At 42.1% G+C, this 22,153-nt stretch overlaps 1 protein-coding gene across 3 annotated transcripts in view; it reads right to left on the bottom strand.

Moving 5' to 3' along the window:
- Window positions 1–2,546: 2,546 nt before the first annotated feature.
- Window positions 2,547–22,153, bottom strand: part of MAP2K4 (mitogen-activated protein kinase kinase 4) — a 78,596-nt gene continuing 58,989 nt past the window's right edge. For all 3 annotated transcript variants that reach the window (XM_070479123.1, XM_070479122.1, XM_020907077.2), the window contains 7 exons: window positions 18,774–18,893; window positions 16,305–16,356; window positions 14,490–14,617; window positions 10,127–10,204; window positions 7,393–7,541; window positions 6,303–6,348; window positions 2,547–5,121 (listed from right to left, as the gene is read on the bottom strand). In XM_070479123.1, coding sequence (XP_070335224.1) covers window positions 5,008–5,121; window positions 6,303–6,348; window positions 7,393–7,541; window positions 10,127–10,204; window positions 14,490–14,617; window positions 16,305–16,356; window positions 18,774–18,893 — 687 coding nt within the window. In that variant the 3' untranslated portion in view covers window positions 2,547–5,007. The remainder of the gene's footprint in view (window positions 5,122–6,302; window positions 6,349–7,392; window positions 7,542–10,126; window positions 10,205–14,489; window positions 14,618–16,304; window positions 16,357–18,773; window positions 18,894–22,153) is intronic.

The raw sequence follows: 22,153 nt of genomic DNA, 5'->3' as shown, positions 1-22,153 counted from the left end.
TGGAGAATCCCACAGACAGAAGAGCCTGGTGGGCTACAGTCCATGGTGTTGCAAAGAGTTGGATACCACTGAAGCGACTTAGCATGCCCACACGCACACACGCTGTATCTTTTAAAAAGTAAGCTTAAAATAAATTTTTCACATACCAAAAAAAAAAAAAAGTCCATCTGTGGCATGATGTACAATTCCCTACATAAGTATGACCTTAAGCAAATTATCTATTTCAGGCTGGCCTCCAGTGAGTAGGACTGAGGTAACTTTCTACCTCAGAGAGTTGTCTTCACATTAAATCTGTGGGTAGTGTTGTGAAAAACTAGAAGACCTGTTTCATGGTTCTTCAGCAAAATGTGTAGGTAGAGAGAAATTTCAAATGCAGATAGAAATCTGACTCACTGTGCACTGGGATGACTCAATTTTAACTTTACACTTTATGCTATACATGGGTTGACAACTTGAGAGAGCAAGATCACATTTTACATTCAAGAAATATGAACACACTTTGGCATAGCATCAGGAAAGAAACTTGTTACTGAGGATGTTGAACTACTGACCTAAATAATGATTTCAAGGTTTGAGATGAGAATTCCTGGATATCCATTTACTCAAAGATGGGGAAGACCAAACAATATGTCACTTTAGTCTTCAGCAAATCCCTAGGAGGCAACGGAAACGGATGCTTCAGACTAGAGAAACTCCTTACACCACACTGTCTAACACCAACTCTTCAGGACACCTCACAGAGGACCCTCGGAAGGGCGTCACCACTGACTGCACTTGCCCTCAAGCCACTTAATGAGGTATTTAAGGAAGACAACAAGTTCAAGGCCAACGGTGTGTGGGTTCTCTACCCCTCACCTCTCAGATATCAAGCACTGATGCTATGGATGTAACTGGACTATAAGAGCTCTGGCCAAGAGCTGGGGGCACAAGCCCCCTCTGGGACTCTGAGACCAGCAGCCAGCATCCGGGTGCTTTCAAGCCTTCATGCATCCCTAAGCTATCCTCCTGCATCTAAGATGGATGGAATTGAGAAACAAAAGGGCATTTCAATAATAAAAAAGCCAGCTCAAGTCCATTTCCTGCCACAATGACGGCCACGTTACATCATCACAAGGCTTCTCACATGTCGTGGATGAGAATCAGCACTGAGTTCTCTGGTTAGTCGTAAGAAACACCCTTCTGCACAACTGCCTTCACAGTGCTCACTAAGCCCCACTGAGGCCCCGGAACCTCAGACTCCAAGGCAGCACAGCAGGCCATGGTAAGGCTTGTGAGCAGAGCATGCCCCAGGCATGGCTCACTCTCCCAGTGCTCAGCTCAACATTTCCTCAATGGCAGTTTTAATTAATGTCATTTCTCAGGCTAAGTGCCACAGCCTTGGAGATGAATCTCAGCTCTCCACCCTCTGTTGTCAGAGCTCTGAGTCTGGTTTTCCTCTAATCTCTAAAAAGGGCGACTGCCACCTGACTCTGGAAGGCTACAGTTATGATCAGATAAGATCAGCAAACACAGGTAGTGTCCACAAAGTGTGGTATGCATGGTCCATCTACGATGCTCCGTCCTGCACACAGCTGGTGCTCAGCCAGGACCTGGCACCTTCTTGGAGTCTCCGTCCCGGAAGCTAAGGCTTGGCTGGAGGAGAGGATTCCTCTAGCCACGCCCTTCCTAGGTCAGCGCTTGATTACTCATTACACCTGCTCCTGTAATGGCATCTCCTGCATCAGAGACCAGGCTGGCCGTGGGCACAGGAGAAGGGTAAGGTGCTGGCTTAGTCTATGCTCAGTGAGTCAGGATGTCAGCAATGAGTGACAGGTGGAAGCATGACAGGTCAGCCTGGGGTGGGTGCCCCAAATTCTTCTAGTTTCCAGGCCTCCATGGCTTTCCACTCACTCCTATGTCCTCCACCGATAAGCCTCCCAGGTCTGACTTCTGTGGGGCTTCCACCCCTGCGATCTCCCTACCCCCGTCTCTCGGGAAGCAGTGAGTGGCTACATCTGAGCTGACCTCTCACCTCCACCTGGCAGTCAGAGCGCCAGGAGCAGACCAATGGCCTTGTGGCCAGACATCGGGCCAAGGCAGGAGGCTGTGTTCTTACAAGCTGTCTCTCCACTGTGACACAGGGTCAAACACTCTCAGCTGTCAGCAGCAAGAAAGCTGGGGCAGGTCTTCCTGTGCTCAGTCACATCCAACTCTGCAATCCCATGGACTGCAGCCCACCAGGCTCCTCTGTCCATGGGATTCTCCAGGCAAGAATACTGGAATGGGACTGACATTTCCTCCTCGAGGGAATCTTCCCGGCCCAGGGATCGAACCTGCATCTCCTGTGTCTCCAATATTGCAGGCGGGTTCTTTACCGCTGAGCCGCTGTGGGAAAGATCAGGGAGAACAATGAAGAAATCAACCTGGAAAGACCCCAACACATCTGCTCCAACAGAAAGCAAAGCTTTCTTCCAAAAAGAATAAGCGGAGAGAAGGCAACCACGAGAAGCGGGGAGAAGAAGAAAGAAGCCATAAACACTTGCGGAACAAGAGAATTTTTCCCAATGTGAAATGCACAGATAATTTAATGGAATTTACTTGATTTTCCCCTCTCAGGGTCTGACTTCAGAAAATCGAATTACAAAGTCATCATCACATCCTAGATTTATTACAACTGACCTGCAGGCAAGAGAAGAGAACTATTACATCGACACTTCGATTCCATGGATACATCTTAAATAGAGGGAGAATTCAAACAAGAATACATGATAAACTATTCCCAAGCTCCAGGAAGCAGTCATGTGACTGAGCTGCACTTTTTACAGACAAATAAGGCAGTAGCCCTTCACATCAGCTTTCCGACAGTTTTTATACAATATGCTTTTGTGGTACAGGAGAGAAATAACCAGAGCTCACAATGTACAGTTCTTACACTATTGTCACAGTGTGTGAACACTGTACACCCTTTTGTTTTCATAAAGATACACTGTAATAAACTCCTTGCCCTTGAGTTTATAGTTTATAATAATCTATGATTAATACACTAAAATTGCCTTTTTTATGTGGTCGTCCACATGAGAGAACGGTCAGATCAGCTCCTGACGGTCAGCACTGTGTTCCTCTCTATCTGCATATGGCAAAGTGACCCCACGTGGAGTCCTCCTGAGTCCCGGGGAGCCGTGGGGATGGGGGGCGATGGCTTGGCGTGGTCAGGGGCAGGCGCTGCGGGGCTTCCCCTCCAAGGCTGGGAAATCTGGGGTTTCAATGCCACGGGGGAGAAAACAGGAAGATCAGCGAGTGGACCAAAGCGAGAAACCACTGGTGAATTCAGAAATTGACAGGATGTAACTGTAAACAGCACCATTCTCCCTTTGTTGTTGAAAAGTGTCCGTGACCGTCACCTGGGAGGAGACACAGCGACACCCACCGCTGTTTCGTTCCGTCACAGCATCTGCCGCGTCTCAGACCTCGGCCGCTTTACGCTCCAGTGGGCGTGAGCTGCTCACGGCGCTGCTGGACAGACCTGACCGTCACACCTACGCGAGGCATCCGGGGGCCTGGAGGGAGGCCATGGAGACCCAGCTCACGGGGAAGGGAGGAAGGACAGCAGAAGATGCAGATTTCAACGGCCTCCTAGAACTATTCTGGTGTTCTTTGGGGGGTTTTTGGTTTTACGGTTGTTTTTTGTAAAATTCCAATCCTAAGAAATGTGGTGAACTGCTAGAGTCTTGTAGGTGAGGAACTCATGTAAAAGAAATCCTCCTCTGGTCAAGTGTTCTCTCTAGAAGAGATGCTCTTCCATCACCCACCACATCAGCTGGGCCCACCTTCTCAGCCTTTTAAACTTGAGATCATGTGATATGCTGGAGGCTGTACAAATCCTTGGTAAGGAACATCCCCGGAAGGTTTCCATTATAGGGAAAAAGGCGAGATACTGGATCAAGCAAAAGTCACGTAGGGGCAACAAACCACACAGGTGGGGAAAGAGACGCAGAAGCTGCAGACCTGGACCAGTCATGTCGCACAGCTGAGATCTGGTCTTTCGCTGCCTAAAAGACATCTTTATCTGATCAGTCAAGGCACACTGCTACCAGCTACTTCTCCCCATCAGTGAGTTACAGAGGCTAGAGCATCAGGCTTGGGACCAGGGGAAATACATAGCTGCTATGAGTTGTTCCAGACAGGATTCTAGGATTAAAAACATCTGTAAACTTTGCCCTCCGTATTCTTCCCTTCTCAGCCCGGGTGGTTTGTGGCAGGTGGAACATCCAATTGGCAGCACACCGAACTCTGAGAATCAGCACCTTCTCTGACGCGTGGCCCTGTCTCCCCGACGGAGGGCAGAGGACTGGGGGTGGGGGCGGGGGAGAAAAGAACACATTCTGTCCCGTCTCGGTATTTTCACGTTCTCCTCTCTGAACGCAGCACGGTTTTTGGTAAAGATAAACGTGCTCTAATTTAACATGATATTTCAAACAGGGAATTTGGCTGAGCACATGGATCCCCAAGCGTGGACAGTGACTGTCAAACAACAAAAGGTCCAATCAGTCAACCTATTGCACTTGGTGAAGAAGTCTACCTCTCCTCCGTCTCCCAGCTCCGGAAGGCAAGGTGTCTCGCTGGCCGTGCCCGCTGCATGCTCCAGCCCAGAGCCTGCATTCAGACACGGCGCGGCCTCCACCGCGTCCATCCAGCATTCGGAAGCCTGACGAAACACCCTTCCAGCAGCTGCGTCTCCAGGCTTCGAGTCTAGAAATGAGTTTACAATGTGGTCTCATCACAGCAAGCTGATCGTACTGACATCCGGGTTCACGGGAGAGCGGGCGAGGCCTCTGGCCGGCGCTGACGCTGCGCGGGCGCGCGGGGCCGCGCATTCGGGGTGGCGGGAGTATACAGACGGGATGAAAGAACACCAGTCATGGTGTGCGCGGTGTCTGGCGAGCAACAGAAACACTGTGGTGGGGGTGAAGGTTCTGGACGTCTTGCTTCCTCTCAGCCCTTTGTCTAGAGTCTGACGGAGCGGCGACATCAATCGACATACATGGGGGAGCTCGGGGTGGCTGGCATCTGATCCAGGATTTTACACACATAGCATGCGACCTCAACGGCGCGCTCCTCATACATCAAAATAAAGGGGTGTTTCTGCAAGAGGATGGAAAACAAGAAAAAGAAACGTGATCAAGATTCACATCAGAGCTCAGAGGGAACTGTTCCCGGTTGCCATGTAGCGCAGCTCTGCAGGCTCCAGCCAGGCTGAACTGTAAGGGGCTGCAGTGAGGCAAGCCAGGCGGGGCTCCAGGCACAGGTTAGTGAGACATACCACACACGGTGTTGGCTCTGGAGGAGCCGCCCTGGCTGCAGGGTCTGGAAGCTTATCTGCGTATTGGAGCCCCTGTGTATCCAGCACAAATCGGAGCTGGAGCCTCTGCTGCCCTCCAAGAGCCCAGAAGCAGCGCAGGAACCCAGAGTTGTCATTCTCCTGGACGCAGGACGTCCCCATGAGCAGCAGAGGGACCTTACAGCAAGGTTTCCACTTTGATCCTCTGACCCTCCCCCGAACTCTGAAACAGGCTCAGCAGCAGCTCCTCCCGGGTGCTAGTGCCTGCACCTTCCAAATGCCATGGCTGCGTATCTGCCTCCCAAACCCCCTTCTTCGTCCTCCATCCCCAGCGATGTTTTTCTTCCATAGCTTCACTAAGTACACTAACTCAGTAAGCTCAGTCAGTGCTGGGGTGGACCAGAGTTCTACCTAATATCCTTGGAAAGCTAGAAGCTAAGAGTGACAAGTGGGTTTTTTCCTAAAATATTCCCACATTATTAGGTCACAGTATTTTCTTCGCTCCCAGGGCCAAGGCCAGATCTGGTACTGCTTAGAAAGCCCCAGGTCTACAGAAGGGTGAGAACTTTCTGAGAAGTGGGAACGGGCCATGGGACGTAAATTTGCATCGGAGCTTTTAGTCAAGGCAAAATGAACACAATAAATGGTTACAGACGCGTCTCTCTCACACACACAGGCTGTGGGGTGCGAAATAGCTCCTGAAGGCGAAGGTTAAAGTTCCTTAGCGAAGGTTAAAGTTCCTTGCGGGTAGTTTTTATAACAGGCCGAAGCAAAATTTCCCATGAGAATCCAGCTAGTATATTAGTAGGAAAATCAGACACAACTTCTGTCTTCCCAAATCTCCTTGTTTTAAAACATCTTTAAAAACACTCAATAAGGTCAAGCTGTCTCCGACAGCACAGCTGGTGGCTTGCTCAGTTGAGCCCGAATCCTGGAGGGTTTAAGCATGAGGAAACACCTCCTATCCCCAAAGTCTCAGACTCACCAGGAGTTCTTTATACTTTGGCCTTTTGGATTCATCCTTCGTAAGGCTAAAATAACACAGAAATTAACATCATTAAAATGGAGACACAATTATTCAAGTATTTTTATTTTCACAAGCAAAAGTATTCCAAGAGGTCAGTTGTGGTTGTTTTTTTTTTTCCTTCAGATACAAAGTCACAAAGCAGACAAGCTGCCAAACATAAAAGACAAAAAAACTTCAACAATCTGGACCATGAAATGTTAAAGCCTTATAGGACCTAAAAAGAATAGAAAGAAGCTGCATTTCCAGAGAGGAAAAAAAATGAGAAAAAGAAAAGCATTTTCAAGAATGAAAAGAAGAATATACAAAACACTCTAGCTCTTTGCTCACAAACCTTACTTCTAAATCATGTCGGAAAAACAGAATAATTATAAAAAATATTCAAATGATAATGAAACAGGTTTTATTTAAAATATAGATTGAAATAGTACAAGGCACAACTGTACTCTTGCCACATCAGTATGTATTTATTCTTACGTGACATACACACACATACACACATACACACACATGTTAAAAGATGAACACATAAAAACATCTGGCATGGTGTTCACACCTTCCGTGGCATAAATCTCCTTGAGCCAATGTATGGTTCTACCAGTCGAGCTCTGGGCCTGACCCAACTATGTTACATGTTTATATGACAGCAGAGACCTACCCCTGAAAGTGTGACCTGGGAGGATCTTCACTTAGTAAAAGTGTGCATGTGATTCTGGTACAAGTTCACCGTGAGAACCACACCAGAGTAAGAGGGTGAGTCTCAGAGAGGCTGTGTCTCTTGCACAAGGTACGAGAAACTGGAGGCAGCAGCTGCTCCCCCACCCACATCTGCTCTTCCTCGGCGCCTGAGTAGCAGAATAAGGGTGACGCCCCTCCAGGCTCGCTGGGACCTTCCATGTAGCCACAGTGACCAGAGTCCCAGCTCAGAGGGCACAGTGATACGAATAAGGCCCCCTTCCCCAGTGTAAAGTGCCAGCACTGCTGAGAGGAAGTAATTACCTCACTGCCCCCTCACCATACAGTTTTGAGTATTCATAAGTCAAATACTCACCACAAGTTGACAAAGTTGATGAAACTTGGGGAGAACTCCCTTTCCTCAGAGTTACTCAGCTGTGGTGGATCCCCTTTCACGACTTGCGTTAGTTGATCAAATACGCTATTCCACTTTGGATAAGGAAATCGGCCAGTGGCCAATTCGTACTAAAGAAAACAGAGGAAAAAGCAAAATACGCTGGGCATTATTTGTTACCACACATTACAATTCTAAAACTCCTGACACTCCTAAAAAAGGCTTGAATCAAATCAAAGTGAGGCTGAGGTGCAATCTTTCAGAACGTCTACAGCCAAGTACAAGTGATATTTAGAAATCAGGATGGCAAGTCCTCACCGGCCCCAGGTCAAATAGATTTGTGAACTGTGTTCTCATCTTCCACTCTGTTCCGAGGGTAATGCAAATCCAGAAATTGTGTGCTTTTCCTAAGAACTAGGTTTAAATCTGGAGCATGGCCTAAATGAACCCCATTTTATGTGCACCTGCAGGTGACTGATATGAGGGGATGGCCCCAAGCTCATCAGAGACAGCATGTGAGAGAGTGTGCTGGGAAGACTGTCTCAGAGCTTCCTTGGCTGAGATTTGATTCTGTTGGTCCAGTCAAATGTCAAAAGTCCTAGTTTACACCATGAAAGGAAGGCGATCAAGAAGATGTAAAGCCCCCCTCCAACAGGGAGCTGCAGAGGAAAGCCTTCTTCTCCAAAAGATGCTCCTCCAGCTGGGCACTGTCTGCTCTGCACAAGTGCCTGGGGGAACCAGGCCAGCAGGCACACACACAGGCACACAAAAATCCACTCCTTTGCCTGTAGTTTCTTTTTGATGAAATATAAAGGCTTGGGAAGAAGCAAACCTCACTGACCATTCACAGCAATGGGAATAACTTCATTAGATTTAATTCTGAGAACAGGTTTTAATAAGAGAAGGAAAGAGCAGGATGCATGTTATTAGGTGAAAGACTTCGGATCTCAGAAGTTAATTTCATCTCATCCTTTTTATGGAATTATGAGAATAACATCTATGAACAGTAAATTATAAAGCAATTATAAGTACTGAATGCCTTGCTTTTAAACAAAGTTTGAAAGTGAAAATGAAGTCGCTCAGTCATGTCCGACTCTTTGGGACCCCATGGACTGTAACCTACCAGGCTCCTCCATCCATGGGATTTTCCAGGCAAGAGTACTGGAGTGGGTTGCCATTTCCTTCTCCAGGGGTTCTTCCTGAACCAGGAATCGAACCTGGGTCTCCCACTTTGTTGGCAGACGCTTTACCATCTGAGCTACCTTTAATGTAAACAAAGTTTAGCCAGATGTAGTAAAGGAAACTGCCAAAAAAAAAAAAATTTCTATGTTAAAACTTTTCACAGAACAAAAATTTTACTTTACAGTAAAGTAAAAACTTGCTTGCTAAGCATAACTGGCTTGGACACTGATGGATTTTTCTGAATATTGAATATTCTTATTCTATGCAATGGACATCCTTCTATGCAAATAGCTGTCTCAGTTGGAAACTACAAGTCTTGCTCCAGTCACCAGACCTAATAAAGTCCCAAGTTCCGTGTTCTCTCCTGAGTAACTGGGAAGGAATCCTCTTCATCAGCGGCTTCATGCTGAGAAAAGACTCCCAGAGGTGTCTCCCATGTTTGGTCACAAGGGAAGCCGGATGGAGCTTTCCGCAGAGCTGAGCTGTCAACCTGCATGTCTGTCTCTAGACAGAGAGTTCACTAGGTGTGGTGCCATGACTCACCAAGGACAGCTCACAGGGCATGTGGTCCTCAGCAAGAGGATCTCAGTACATACAGTGCTGGTGAGCAAATGGAGACTGTTTAATAAGCTCCAGGAAGAGTCTCCTGCCCTGAAACCTGTGGTCTCAGTGCTCTGGGGTCTTAAGAAGATGGGGGAAAAATGGCAGGATAAGCTCTGGGTTGCCTACCAAAAAGGATATAGCAACCTCCCCACCCTGAGTGATAGAAAATTCACATACAATGTGGAAGAAGCTGCTCTGTCTGAAGTCAGAAAAATGTCCTTCAGCCCTGGTAAAACAGCACACACAAGAAAATAAATCTGAGACTTCAAAACAAATCTTGGTATAGGTGAATAGCAAATAAATATATTTTAAAAATAGAACCAAAATTTCAATATAGCCCAGAAATGAGACAGTTCTTTCTTGGTTGTTCTAAGGCAGAACTTTCATTGAGAATTATCACCTCGGTAGTTCTCGTTCCTCAAACAATGGAATCACTATCAGAATTTGTGACTTTTCTGTTCAGGGAGTAGAAGATTCTAAGTAGTAACTATCTTCATACAGATAAGCATGCGTGCTAACACACGCACACCGTCCACAGTATCAGTGGACCCACGACTCCTGCTGGAGCCAAGGGAGCGCCGGCCTCCTGCTCCTGCTCAGAGTGCAGTTCTGACTCCTAGTGTCTGTGGCCAAGAGATCCAGAGGCACAGCATTAAAGAGCCCCAGGCGCTTCACAGAGCCATGAGGGAAACCATCAACTCTAGTTTGATTTTTAAGGTAAAAACTTGTTTTCAACAATTAGAAAATAGAGTCTCTGCGATTACAGTCATGGGGTGAGGGGTGGGGGACAGGAAGAAACAGCAATATAGAAAGCAAAGTCTAGAAGACATGGGATGTGTTCTTAAGAGTGGTGGAAGATTGGTTAACTTCTCTTTCACTTCTAAATTTCTTGTCATACTACCATGACAAGGTGGAGTCAACGTGAACTTACCAATGTGATCCCCAGACTCCAGACATCAGATCGGACATCATAGCCTTGTCGTGATGCACTTGGGTCTATTCTTTCAGGCTGAAACACAAAGAGAAGCCACAGTCATTCACGACACACACACCCCAGGGGCAGGTGATGGAAGCAGGGCTGAGTAGGCAGCCAGAATGCCAGCACAGTCCTCGAGGAACCCGTGCCCAAGGACAGACAGGGAGGAAGAGGACATCAACATTATACTGAAAACAAACGGGAAGACCCAACTCAGTGGCTTCCTCCATAAAGGGAAGACAAGGCTAATTCTTCCCCCTAAGGATTCACAAGGGTTTACAAAACTGAAGCTGAGAACAGATGAAGGGAGAAAGGGGAAGAAAAAGGAAAAAACAAAGAATTACAACGAGGCCAGATTAGTAGTAAATAATGGTAAAAAGAAGGTGGGGGGGAGTAAGTCTTTGGATCTTATCCCTCTTTGCTTCAGTGAATCAGGACACAGCACAGTATATTTGAGACAAATACAAGCCAATACAAGCCAAATTTATTATAATTGTTCTATTCACTCTTCATCATAATGTTAAATTTGTATTTCTATCAAATAAAGATACTTGTCCAACTAGTCTGTTACCCAAATTAAGGCACTGCCAGTAACACAGTAATATTATCCTACCATAAAAACAGCAAAAATCACTTTTAGTAATTTCTATGAAGGAAGCATCTTTAAATCTTCTTGAAATAAGGGACCATTATCCACAAAGAGTGTCAGGGATGGAGAAGAAAAGAGAGAGAGGCCGTCAATAGCACAGAGCTGACAATGGGGCCTCAGCTAAGACTGACAGTAACTGCTGTTGAAAGAAATGTCCAGAGAAGCACAATAGTCACTGCGTAATGTTCTCTGCCTGTCGGCAACACTTAGTTTAAAAACCTATGCATTTTGTTTTCAACATGAGTACTGTGTCGCATAAATACTCATTGGAAGCTTTTCACTTTTACTTTTAGTTGTAAATATATGTATTTACCTGATAACATACATATTACATAATAATCCCCGATAATCAACCAAGAAAGAAAATACTCCATCCAACAACAGCAGAATACACATTCTTCTACTCACATGGAACATTCACTAACATAAACTATGTTGGTTTATGGTAAAACATAAAACACACTTTATGTTAAAAAACTGAAATCATGCAAGGCATGTTCTCAGACCACAAATTATATTAGAAATCAATAACAGAAAGAAAACCTGAAAAATCCCCAAGTATTTGGAGATTAAACAACACACTTCTAAATAATAACACATGGATCACAGAAGAAGTCTCAAGAAAAAGCTTTAAAATATTTTGAACTATATAAAATAAAATAACCAAATGAAGTAATCAATGAAAGGGTACTTGTTTCATTAGGGTCCAGACCCTTAAGTCACAATAACCTGCATATTTTGTTAGGTAGGGATGCACACGTTTCTAACAACCCCAAAAGTTATTTCATTGACCTGGAGGTAATCAGCAATGTTATATTTTGATTAGCCATTTCATTCCAATATTCTTTCTTTAGTGACTGTAAATACTGAATTATGCAAACATTCTTTGAGCCAGTTTCACCAACCTGCCTGTCCAGTTTTCTCATGAATGAGTTAAATACATTTTTGACACATGTTCATTCTTTATTTGTATGGGTAGTATTTTTAAAATTTTGAAAAGTATTCTTTGAGAGGAGACGACACTTAAGATCCATAAAACGAATTAAAGATCCTGTATACTAAAACTAAGTAAGAAGTATGGGTTTGAAAAACAAAAAGCTTTTTAAAACTAACACATTTGGGCAAACTCTGGGAGATGGTGAGATGGTGAAGGACAGAGAAGCCTGGTGTGCTGCAGTCCATGGGGTCGCGAAGAGGAGGACATGACTCGGTGACTGAACAATAACAACACAAGAGGAAAATATCAACTTAGAGAATAGGGTCTGTAACACGAACCAAAACAGCAAAAAAGTAACAGATAAAAAAATTTTATATCCAAAACATATAATTTATAATAAATATACAACTCAATTTACTCTGTATTGAAGTATATAAAATAAAAACCAAGGAATAAGGAGAAAGTGATAATCGCAATGTTATCAAATTTTGAATTCAATTTTTTTAAAGAGGCAAAAAAGTGCTGAACAAATGTGATTAGTAACACAGAACAGACCTTTTCCAATATTTCATTTTTTAACTGATCATTTATTATGTTAAAAAAAAAGAATTTTAATATGTGCCAAAAGGCAGGTACATACAGGCTAAAAATTAAAAAAGCAAGGAATAAGCAAGAAGATTAACATGAATCACTTTGTACTAGTTAGCTATTTGTGTAACAAAGCACCCAAAAACTTAACAGTTGAAACCAACAGACATTTATTATTTCAGGTTTCTGTGAGTCAGGCATCAGCGAGTATTTGTGATGGGGGTTTGGACTCAGGGTCCCTCATGAGGCTTCAGTCGAGCAGCCAGCCAGGGCTGTTGGCCTCCCCAGGGCTGGAAGACGCATCACTAAGCTCACACACAGTTACTGCAGGAAGTCCCTGATCCTCAGCCCATGAGTGTCTCTGTGATGCTGCTTGTTGAAAGTCTTTACAACATGGCAGCTGGGCTCCCCCCAAGTAGCTATCCAAGAAAGAAAACAGAAAAGAAGCCATCTGCTTCTTTAGGACTTGTCCTCAGAGGGATGTGTTCATTTCTGCCATACGCGATTCATGAGAAGTGAGCCACTGAGATCAGTCCACGCTCAAGGCCACACTTAGTCATTGCCTTTTGAAGGGAGAAGCATTTAAAGAGACTGGACAGACTCTAAAACGACTACATATTTGGTACTTAAAAAATACTTCAGTATACAGCTCTGACACTTAAAACAATAAGAAAAGGAAAGTACGCATATGTATACACATGCACATGCAACCACACATATGTGTGATGCTAAGGAAACAGTAAAATTTCAGCTTTCATATAATTATGTATCTTTCCCCAAAAACACCTGCCAAGATGGATTTCAGCCTCAAAGAACAGAAAACTACACTAGCACAATGGTTCTGAGCTCTAGGGAAAATTTTCTGAGCTCAAGGAGGTCAAAGTTATGTTTTTGATCACTAGATGATCAATACTTTAATGTAGAATAAAGATAAAAGAATTTTCCCAATTTGATTTTTAAAACTAGCATAACCCATCTAACACCTTTACAATGTATACTATAAACCAATCTCAAACGTTTTTATGTAGCAATCATAAATATTAACATGGCACATGTAAAAAACATATTAAGCATATCAACTATGAACCATGTAGGGATTACCTCTGGAATGCCAGCATGGTTCAACCACCACTGAAAATATATGTTACTATGATGTGTCATGTCAACAGCTACACAGAAACATTTCATCATATACTGAATGATGTCAAAAAGGCATTTAATAAAATTTAATAGCCCTTCCTGATTCATTCTTCTCTCTCTCTCTCATACACACACACACACTCTCACTCACAGATATAGACATATACACTTAGTAAACCAGAAAAAGACATTTGCCTTCAAGTCAAGCAACAGATGAATCCTACTATCACCATTGTCAATCAACACTGATATAATTCTAGGCAAAGCAAGAAAAATAAACACAAGAAAAGTAAAAAAAAATATATATATATATACACATATATATGATTATAAGTAGGTAGATGGATAGATATGAAAAAGATCAATAAATATGAAGAAGGCAAAAATTATTACAGAATGGTATCTTGAGTACCATCTGAAACCTATTAAAAAAAGAGGTCCATGAGTATTTTGGCTGGTTATAAAATAAACCTATCAGTGTAAGCAGCTTCCCAGGTTGGGAAACACCTGAGGCCTTCACCCTTGTATGTGTCAGTGAGCTTCCTCCACCCCTAAAGACTCTATGAAACATACTGAGTTCTGAGAGGAACTTGTTTTCCCATTCTCCTCTAACTGGAAATGGCACCACTTACATTATCCGTGTATCTACTACAGTATCACCTCCTACAGTCAAGAGAGCATGGGGGGAGGGTTGGTCTAGAAACACAAAGAGGCCTTTTGAGAACTAACTAGAATATAATGAAAAAACAATAATCAGAGGAGACCATATGTGCTAAGTGCCAGGCAAGAGGAACAGAGCAAGCCCACGAAGCAGGAGCTCACTGGGAAAACTCCGACAAGTTTTGCAGCAAAGCTAGAACTGAGTTTTGTCTTCGTGGAAGAGGCAAATACTCTAGTATAGTGAAACTGTGTGACTAAAGTGGATTCCCTGGAAGTCCAGCACCAAAGGGCACAGGTTCTCTGTGCAATGACTGTCAGGCAAGGAGGCTTGGACTTGCACTTACTGCCATGTAAGGCCTGCAGCCAGCATCTCTCGTCTTGGCGATCGAGTCCACAAGCTGTCCACTGATGCCAAAGTCACAGAGTTTAATATTTCCACTTCTGTCCAGAAGAATATTGGAAGGTTTGATATCTGCAAGACACAGATGTCATTCAACAGTCAAGTAATTAAGCAAATGAGCTATATTCTAAAGAAGTCCAAGGAAGTGTTGAAAAATGTTAGAAAGCATAAGTGATCAAGTCCATAAAATTCAGATAGATAAGATGATAAAATTTTCTGAATGCTAAAAACGCATTATAAAAAAATGCCTTATATTAAATTTAGGCATTCTATAAAGTTTTCTTTGTTCTCATCAAGAGACATTCATTTACTTGTTTCAGATTCATTACTGAACATATAACATGCACAATGAATTTAATCTGTAAGAGTATACTAAGCTACTTTATGAGTTTGAGTGAGTGAAAGTTGCACAGTCGTGTCCGACTCTTCGTGAGCCCAAGGACTATACAGACCATGGAATTCTCCAGGCCAGAATACTGGAGTGGGTAGCTGTTCCCTTCTCCAGGGAATCTTCTCAACCCAGGGATCAAACCCAGGTCTCCTGCATTGCAGGCAGATTCTTTACCATCTGAGCCACCAGGGAAGCCCAAGCCAAAATGCAAAGTACATAAATTTTAAACCCACAATTTTGTTTAAGCAGAGCTTCATATAACTAAGGACAGTATCCAACCCAGTACACTCACCAGACCACAAGCTCTGGGGTCAGAAAAGCAAAGGTTTGAGCCCTAGGTCTGATATTCACAACTCTACCTAGAGCAAGCTTCTGAACTCTCACTCAGCACCCATAATCCCCTCGTCTACTAAATCTAAGCAACAATTCCTAACTTACGGGGTTGTGGAAAGGAAAACACCTATTACAGAGTGAGCGTGCTTTTCTGCACACATGGGAAAGCTAAGTCCTTTCCATTTGCTTCACCAGATTTTACACAATTTGGCCACAACGGCCCTAGGTTACCACCTTCTCCTCACTGACCGTCACCTAATTCAGCCAGTCAGTGCAAATCAGCTAGTTGGCCAATTCTCCCCCTCACTCACTAATTCTCTGTACCTTTCTCAATCTTTCAATCCATTTCATTGTCACTGTCATGGCTCTATGAATAAAAAGACAGGATAAAAATAAATAAAGGATACAAAAGTATCTGTCTGTAACTCAGAAGGTTATCCACAAAAACTCCAGAGAAGAGCGCTCACTATCACTGACACGGCTGACTGCCCATCAAGCATCCGCTCCTAACCAGGCCATCCTTACTGAGGGCACTCCGGCTTTACGAGATCTCCAGCCTCCTCCATGCGGCTCCACCCATACCACCAAGCACTGGGTCCTGACTGGCCTGAGCTGAGCAGGGTGGACTAAGGCTTCTCACCAGGGCCTCATTCAGTGAGGGCATGAGGACACTCTGGCGAATGAGAGAAGAGAAGACACTAGAGACACATAAGGAAGATTTCTCTGCTCCTAAGACAGCCACATGAGAGAAAGCTGCTTCTTCAAGGAGCCGACGCGTCCAGATGTGACACAGGATCTGCTGCAGCTGTGACTCCCCTGGGAACGGAGCGCAGAGCCAAATGGAGAGCGCTTCAGCCTGACCACGCTGTGCTGGGAGCCACCCCGCCTCTGGACTCACTATGGCAGACAATGAGTTTCTCTGAACTTCAAGCCAGTCAACAGGATTTTCTACTACTTGTAATCAAAAGCACTCTAATCACAGCAAAAAAGCTAACTGATCCTAGTTGGTAAAAAGGCTGCTATAGTCATACCCACCTCTGTGGATGATTTTCAAGTTTTCTTTTAAGTGGTTTAGTGCTTTCACAGTCTAGGGAGAAAAAGCAGAGAAAGACAGGACAAGCAATCAGCTCCCTTCCAATCAAACAGCATTGCAGTTGATCATAAAGTTACAGCTCAGGTAGTTCTTGGCATTCTTTTAAGCTGAGTATTTTGATATCCTGTCCATGTTCTGTGTTAACCGAAGATGCTAAATTATGATTTTAGATGTGAAAACTTAGCTTTCTTTATATACTCTTCTCTGACAGCTTAAAAAATAACAGGTAACTTACAAATTTTCAAATGAGTCATTAAAAAGCTGTAAAATCTTTCTCATACCATCTAACTTTTCAAGAATAGATATTAATATATTTAATACAAAAAGATCCCATAGTCATGGTTCCTGTTTAGCACGTTTTTCCAAATTCTCAATTTCTCACAATCACTCACCCTCATTGGATGTGAAGCCCGCAAAGTTATGTTTGCAGAGCCAGAATTTATCCTACTGTTTGATCACTGCTCATGATCAGGAAATCAAAGATTTTTCAATGATTAGAGGAAACAGACTTGAATTAAAATTTCTACAGTCTCAAACTAAAAGAGAAGTGACAAACTGGCCAACCATTAGGAAGGTGAAGTCTCCACTGCCATCAAGTATTAGGAGAGTGAAACACAAGCTCAAATGTGTCACACAGTCAGGCTTGTTCAAGGGGGTTTTAGCAAGGAGGGATTTAACACAAAGTAATTGTGAATGCTGTGCTTAATATAAAGGATGATAACCAAATCTAGAAACACAGGCAAATATGTAATAAATGATTTATTAGTACATACTACACATATTATAATATTTTTAATATAGGATTACAAATATTACAGGATTGTAAAATAATATAGGATTGTAATATTGTAATATAGGATAAAATCATTTTATGTTTTCCAGTTTCTAGATCATCCTGTTACGGAGTGGTTAGCAACTGGATTCTAGGGTCTGGCTGCCTGGACTTAAATCATTTACGCTTACAAATTATGAATTTCACAGCAAATTAAGTTACTTAACCTCTTCATGCTTTAGATCTGTCATCTGCAAAAAGGGGGTTACACTATATACCACTGAGAGTTGCTATGAACATAAAATGTCATGAGATCTTGGCCTGACACAAATAAACACTCAATAACCATAGCTATTATTATTCTACTGTTATTCTATTATAATTATTATGAATAGTAACAAGCTCCAAAATAAAGCTCGGTTTGGTATATTGGAGAGATGACTAAATTGAACATAAAATTTCATATATGTGTTTGAATAATGAACAAGTTTCTAGTATAAGGCTGTTTGTACTAGACAGCTTTTTATAAAATTATATGAAAGGGTATATATCTTAACATTTAGCTCATAAAACATTTAAATTAAGCATTAATTCAGATAAATAAAATATTAACATGGGATCTATGAATCTTAAGATTATAATGACTAGATTTAATCTGACTTTTTAAAGCCCAATTATACACACACATCTCTTACAACTAAAAAACAGCTCAGAGGCTATCTATATATTGCAACATTAACCTTTAATGATTAAGCAAATAAATTGACAATTAACAGTAGACCATACTGGATGTGGAGGCAGCAGGAAAGAAAGAGGGAATTACCTGAAACCAGAATACCTATCTTACAGTTGCCTATAAAGTTTCATTTACACATCCACTAACCTGGGTCACCATTAATTCAGATTCTCAGGGGATTCTAAGAAATCTCATACCCTTCTACCCTATTAAAAAAATGTTTTTCTTTTTATGAAAAAATTGTGAATGACCTTTGTTAGTTAGCTAAAAGAACAGGAAAGAAAATGATCATGAATTTACTTTCAAAACTATAAATACATAAGCAAAACAGTACTTCTTTTCTTTTTTTGAACTATGGTAAAAGTGATTTTACCAAATTAGTAGTAATGTTGGTTACTGAAATTGCTGGGCAACAATTTTAGTTTAGACAGAACCGGCCAAATCTTAAAGCAAAAGAAAATAGACTTTGGCTAAGAATTTCAATTAAGGAACTTCAAGGAAACTGCTGCAATTCTAATTAATTTAAGGGGAACTGTAATAATATAACCTATTTAAAAATAGTTAAAGTAATAAGGGAAAGAGGAACAGAAAATTGCTTTTTCCTAGCCTTATTTACAGCACAATCTATTATGGCTCACTATGATTTTCATGACAGAACACTGCAGTATTTACTATTGAAATGTATGATTTCAATATGTACTTGTCAACAATGAAAAGTATCTGTAGATCAGTACTTTGAAAATTGTTCTTATGACTTATTTTGTTAATGACCCCACAGAAGCAACTTTGTCTCTTTTCCTATTACAAATGAGTTTCCAGGAAGGTCAGTAACATTTTGTGAACTCTAGCAGCATCTTTATACAAGTATACATAGCCCGAACAATTTGAAAACCAGGTACTTACTGCTAAAGTGATTTTGCCTAAAATTTCTTCTGGAATAACATCATCTAATACACTATATACATATTTGTAAAACTTATCAAACGAGGTAGACATGAGTTCCATACAGATCCAACAGTCACCCTACAAAATAATAAACATAAGTCACTCTTACACAGTTTAACATTAAGCACACCTTTTCTTCACTTAAAACTGAAATACAATGGGAGAAGAATCTTTGTTTTTTTTAACTTTAAATGAGTGGTAATTTTTGTTCCTTATTAAAGCCCTGGACTGAATATTCTCATGTTCAAACACAAATTTAGTTGCCCAACTTTCCCCACTCTTAATTTTAAGGACAGGCACAGTCTTACATAGAAAACCTTTGTATTTTCATGAAATTTTCAACCTTTGCCAAAATTAAATATAAAAATAGAAAATATGTGGGAAACTGTTCTAAGAAAGTAAACAGATTACAGTAATCTTGGGATATTATATCAGCTTCTCAAATTCATAAAAAAAAAGAAAAAATATACATAAAGCAAGCCCAATGCCTGGAGTCCTTGCTCAAATGCTGCCTTCTCAGTGGCCAACAATGAAAATGCCTAAATCCCAGGGCAAGTCATCCTCCTCACATCCCACTGCCTGCTCTACTCGTAGAGCACTCCCCCTCTTCTAATATAAAATACCATTCTTCTCTGCTTATGTCTTTCACTCATCTTCCCTACTGGAACATACACTCCACCAGGACAAGGGCTCAATAAACACTCTTTAAATGAGCAAGGAAATGGCAACCCACTCTAGTATTCTTGCCTGGAAAATCCCACGGACGGAGGAACCTGGTGGGCTACAGTCCATGGGGTCGCAAAGGGTCAGACACGACTGAGCAACTTCACTTTAAATAAACAAATGCTGGCTATAATCAAACCAAACCACTCAAAACCTACTGGCAGCACTGTAGGGTGTTTTAAACCAGCGAGAATGCAATTTGACAATAAAACAACAGAAATAAAAGTGCCCATACTCTTTGATAGGCTCACTCCCTGACTAGAGATCTAACTTAAATAGTTCACAAATTACAAAAGGAAAAAAGAAACAGAAACAAACTAGAAACCTCTGAACTACCTCACAAGAAAAAGTGGTACATTATTAAAAGGATTAGATACAATTATTGTGAAAACCGTACAGCTCACTAGGCATGCATGAGAAACGACTGTAAGCAAACACCAGGTTTATAGCACTGCCAACTGTGTGCACATATAAACAAGGACTACGAAGTACCTGTGAGAATGGAAAGAGATATTGGGATGATGACAAAAATTACCTTGACAAAATTCTGAGTGTGATTACTAATTTTTGGATCCAGCTGTATCCTCACAGATTTTCTTGTATGGACCTCCCACCCCAACACTTGGCCCGGATTATTTGAGAGATCAATGTCCGCTGAAGAAAAGCGGCTTGTTTGGAATGACACTGCTAATCAGTGACAGAGCCGTGAACAGAATCCAATTGACTTAATTCTGCTCTCCTAACAACACCTACAGTGCAGGACACCTCATCTACACACAGAGACGGCACATGCGGTCATGACTGCTGAGATGAATAATCTCTCTTAGAACCAGCTGCTACCATAGTAACATAGCTCCACGCCTTTGCAGAATGATGATTTGTAAAGCATATCTGACACAGGGAACCTGCACTTATAGTTATTCCAAACTTTCCTCTTTAGGTCTCTTTCTCTTTTCAGTGCTCTTGCAGAATAGCCTTTATAAGAGACTAACACTATTAACCTAACACACACACTTGAATTTATTTTTGTCTAAAGACACCATTTCAATAGATTTACTAGAATTTCTTAATTAGAGAGAAAGTACATTTAACCCACCTACTTAGAAAAACGGTGACAGGAGGGAACTTAACTGTAGTAACAGAGCAAAGTGGGAAAAATCACTGTTAAGAGTGTGAAGGCCTGATGTACTGGTTCAGGCTCTCCCACTTTCTACTTGCATCAGCTTGGGCCCCATCAACTCTACATCCATGACATGGGATGGCCCCATCCTCAGCGGACTCTGATGAGGATCAAGTGAGTTAACTTATGTAGAGAACAAAGTAAAGTGCCAGCAGGGGCTAAAAACAAGAGTTAAGAAAATGAGGGGAAAAGGGAAAGGACGGAAAATACAAAAGCAACCAAAAGACAAAGAGCGGTCATAGAATGAGGGAGAAATCCTCGTAGTTTCTAAGGCACGTAACTCATGGAAATATTTTTCTCCTGGCAGCTCCTCTGAGCCGTAACTGAGGACAGCAGTAATGAGCTGCATTTACAAAAAAAAAGAGGAATGGTCAGAGCTGCCTCAAAAGGCACTGACAGCAACATTACTTCCATGTTCAAGCAAAACACGGGATGACCACACAATTGAAACATAAAAATAAAAATTACTGAATATGGATTTACTGAACAGGAAGGTGGAGGTTAGCGAAATTTAGCTACTAAGATCAAGATAAGGTTTTCAGAGACAATATCCAGACAAAACCAATAACATAACTTTTATACCAACTGGAAGCACCCAGAAAATGAAATGTTTAAAAAGACACCACTCATTTGGAAAGGAAAAAACACCTGGGAATACATCTAACAAAAGAGGCAAGATGTCTAGCCAAGTTAATCAGGAAAAAATAAAGAAGATACAAATTATACCAGGAGTGAGAGAGAGAGGGAGGTAACATCACTAAAGATTCCACAGGTACTACAGTGATAGTATACAGCTGTTATGGAAAACTTTATAGCAACTAACTTGACAGGTTAGATAAAAGGCACAGATTTCTGAAAATATAATCAAACAACCAAGTATCACTCAAGGAGAAACAGATAACCTGAAAAGAACTCTGGAAGAAACTGAACTGCAAAATATTAACGATTATGCTGAATGAAAGACAACAAACAAAAGAGTGGGACATGCTGTACGGTTCCATTTACATAAAACTGTAGAGAATGCAAATTGATTCACAAGGCAGAAAGTGGGCCTGCGGCTGCCTGAGGGTAGTGGAGTAGGGAGGAGTGCGTGCTACTTACGGGGCACAAGGAAGCTGAGGAGAGATGGAGACGTTCATTACCCTGATTATGGTGATAACCCCACAGTGTAGCCAACTGTCAATTCTACTTCCATAGTTTTACTAAAAACTTCTGTGTGTATGTGGGGGTTGGGGAGATGTGGGGAAGGAAATGGAAAAGATATGACACAAGTAGGGTCAGAAAGGGAGGAGGTGACTAAATTCAGCCAATGTCACTGCCTCTAATATAACCTGTGCAACATGAAGAGATTTATCATCTCGCAAACAGAATGACAGTGTATAATACTTCAGTCCAGGGTACAGCTCTGTGTCTGCAGACTTGACTGTGTGCTGAT

Source organism: Odocoileus virginianus, chromosome 17 (genome assembly GCF_023699985.2).
Source record: "Odocoileus virginianus isolate 20LAN1187 ecotype Illinois chromosome 17, Ovbor_1.2, whole genome shotgun sequence".
In the NCBI taxonomy this organism is placed as follows: domain Eukaryota; kingdom Metazoa; phylum Chordata; class Mammalia; order Artiodactyla; family Cervidae; genus Odocoileus; species Odocoileus virginianus.
The sequence above is the reverse complement of the archived record's forward strand: the minus strand, read 5'-3'. Positions and strand labels throughout refer to the sequence as shown.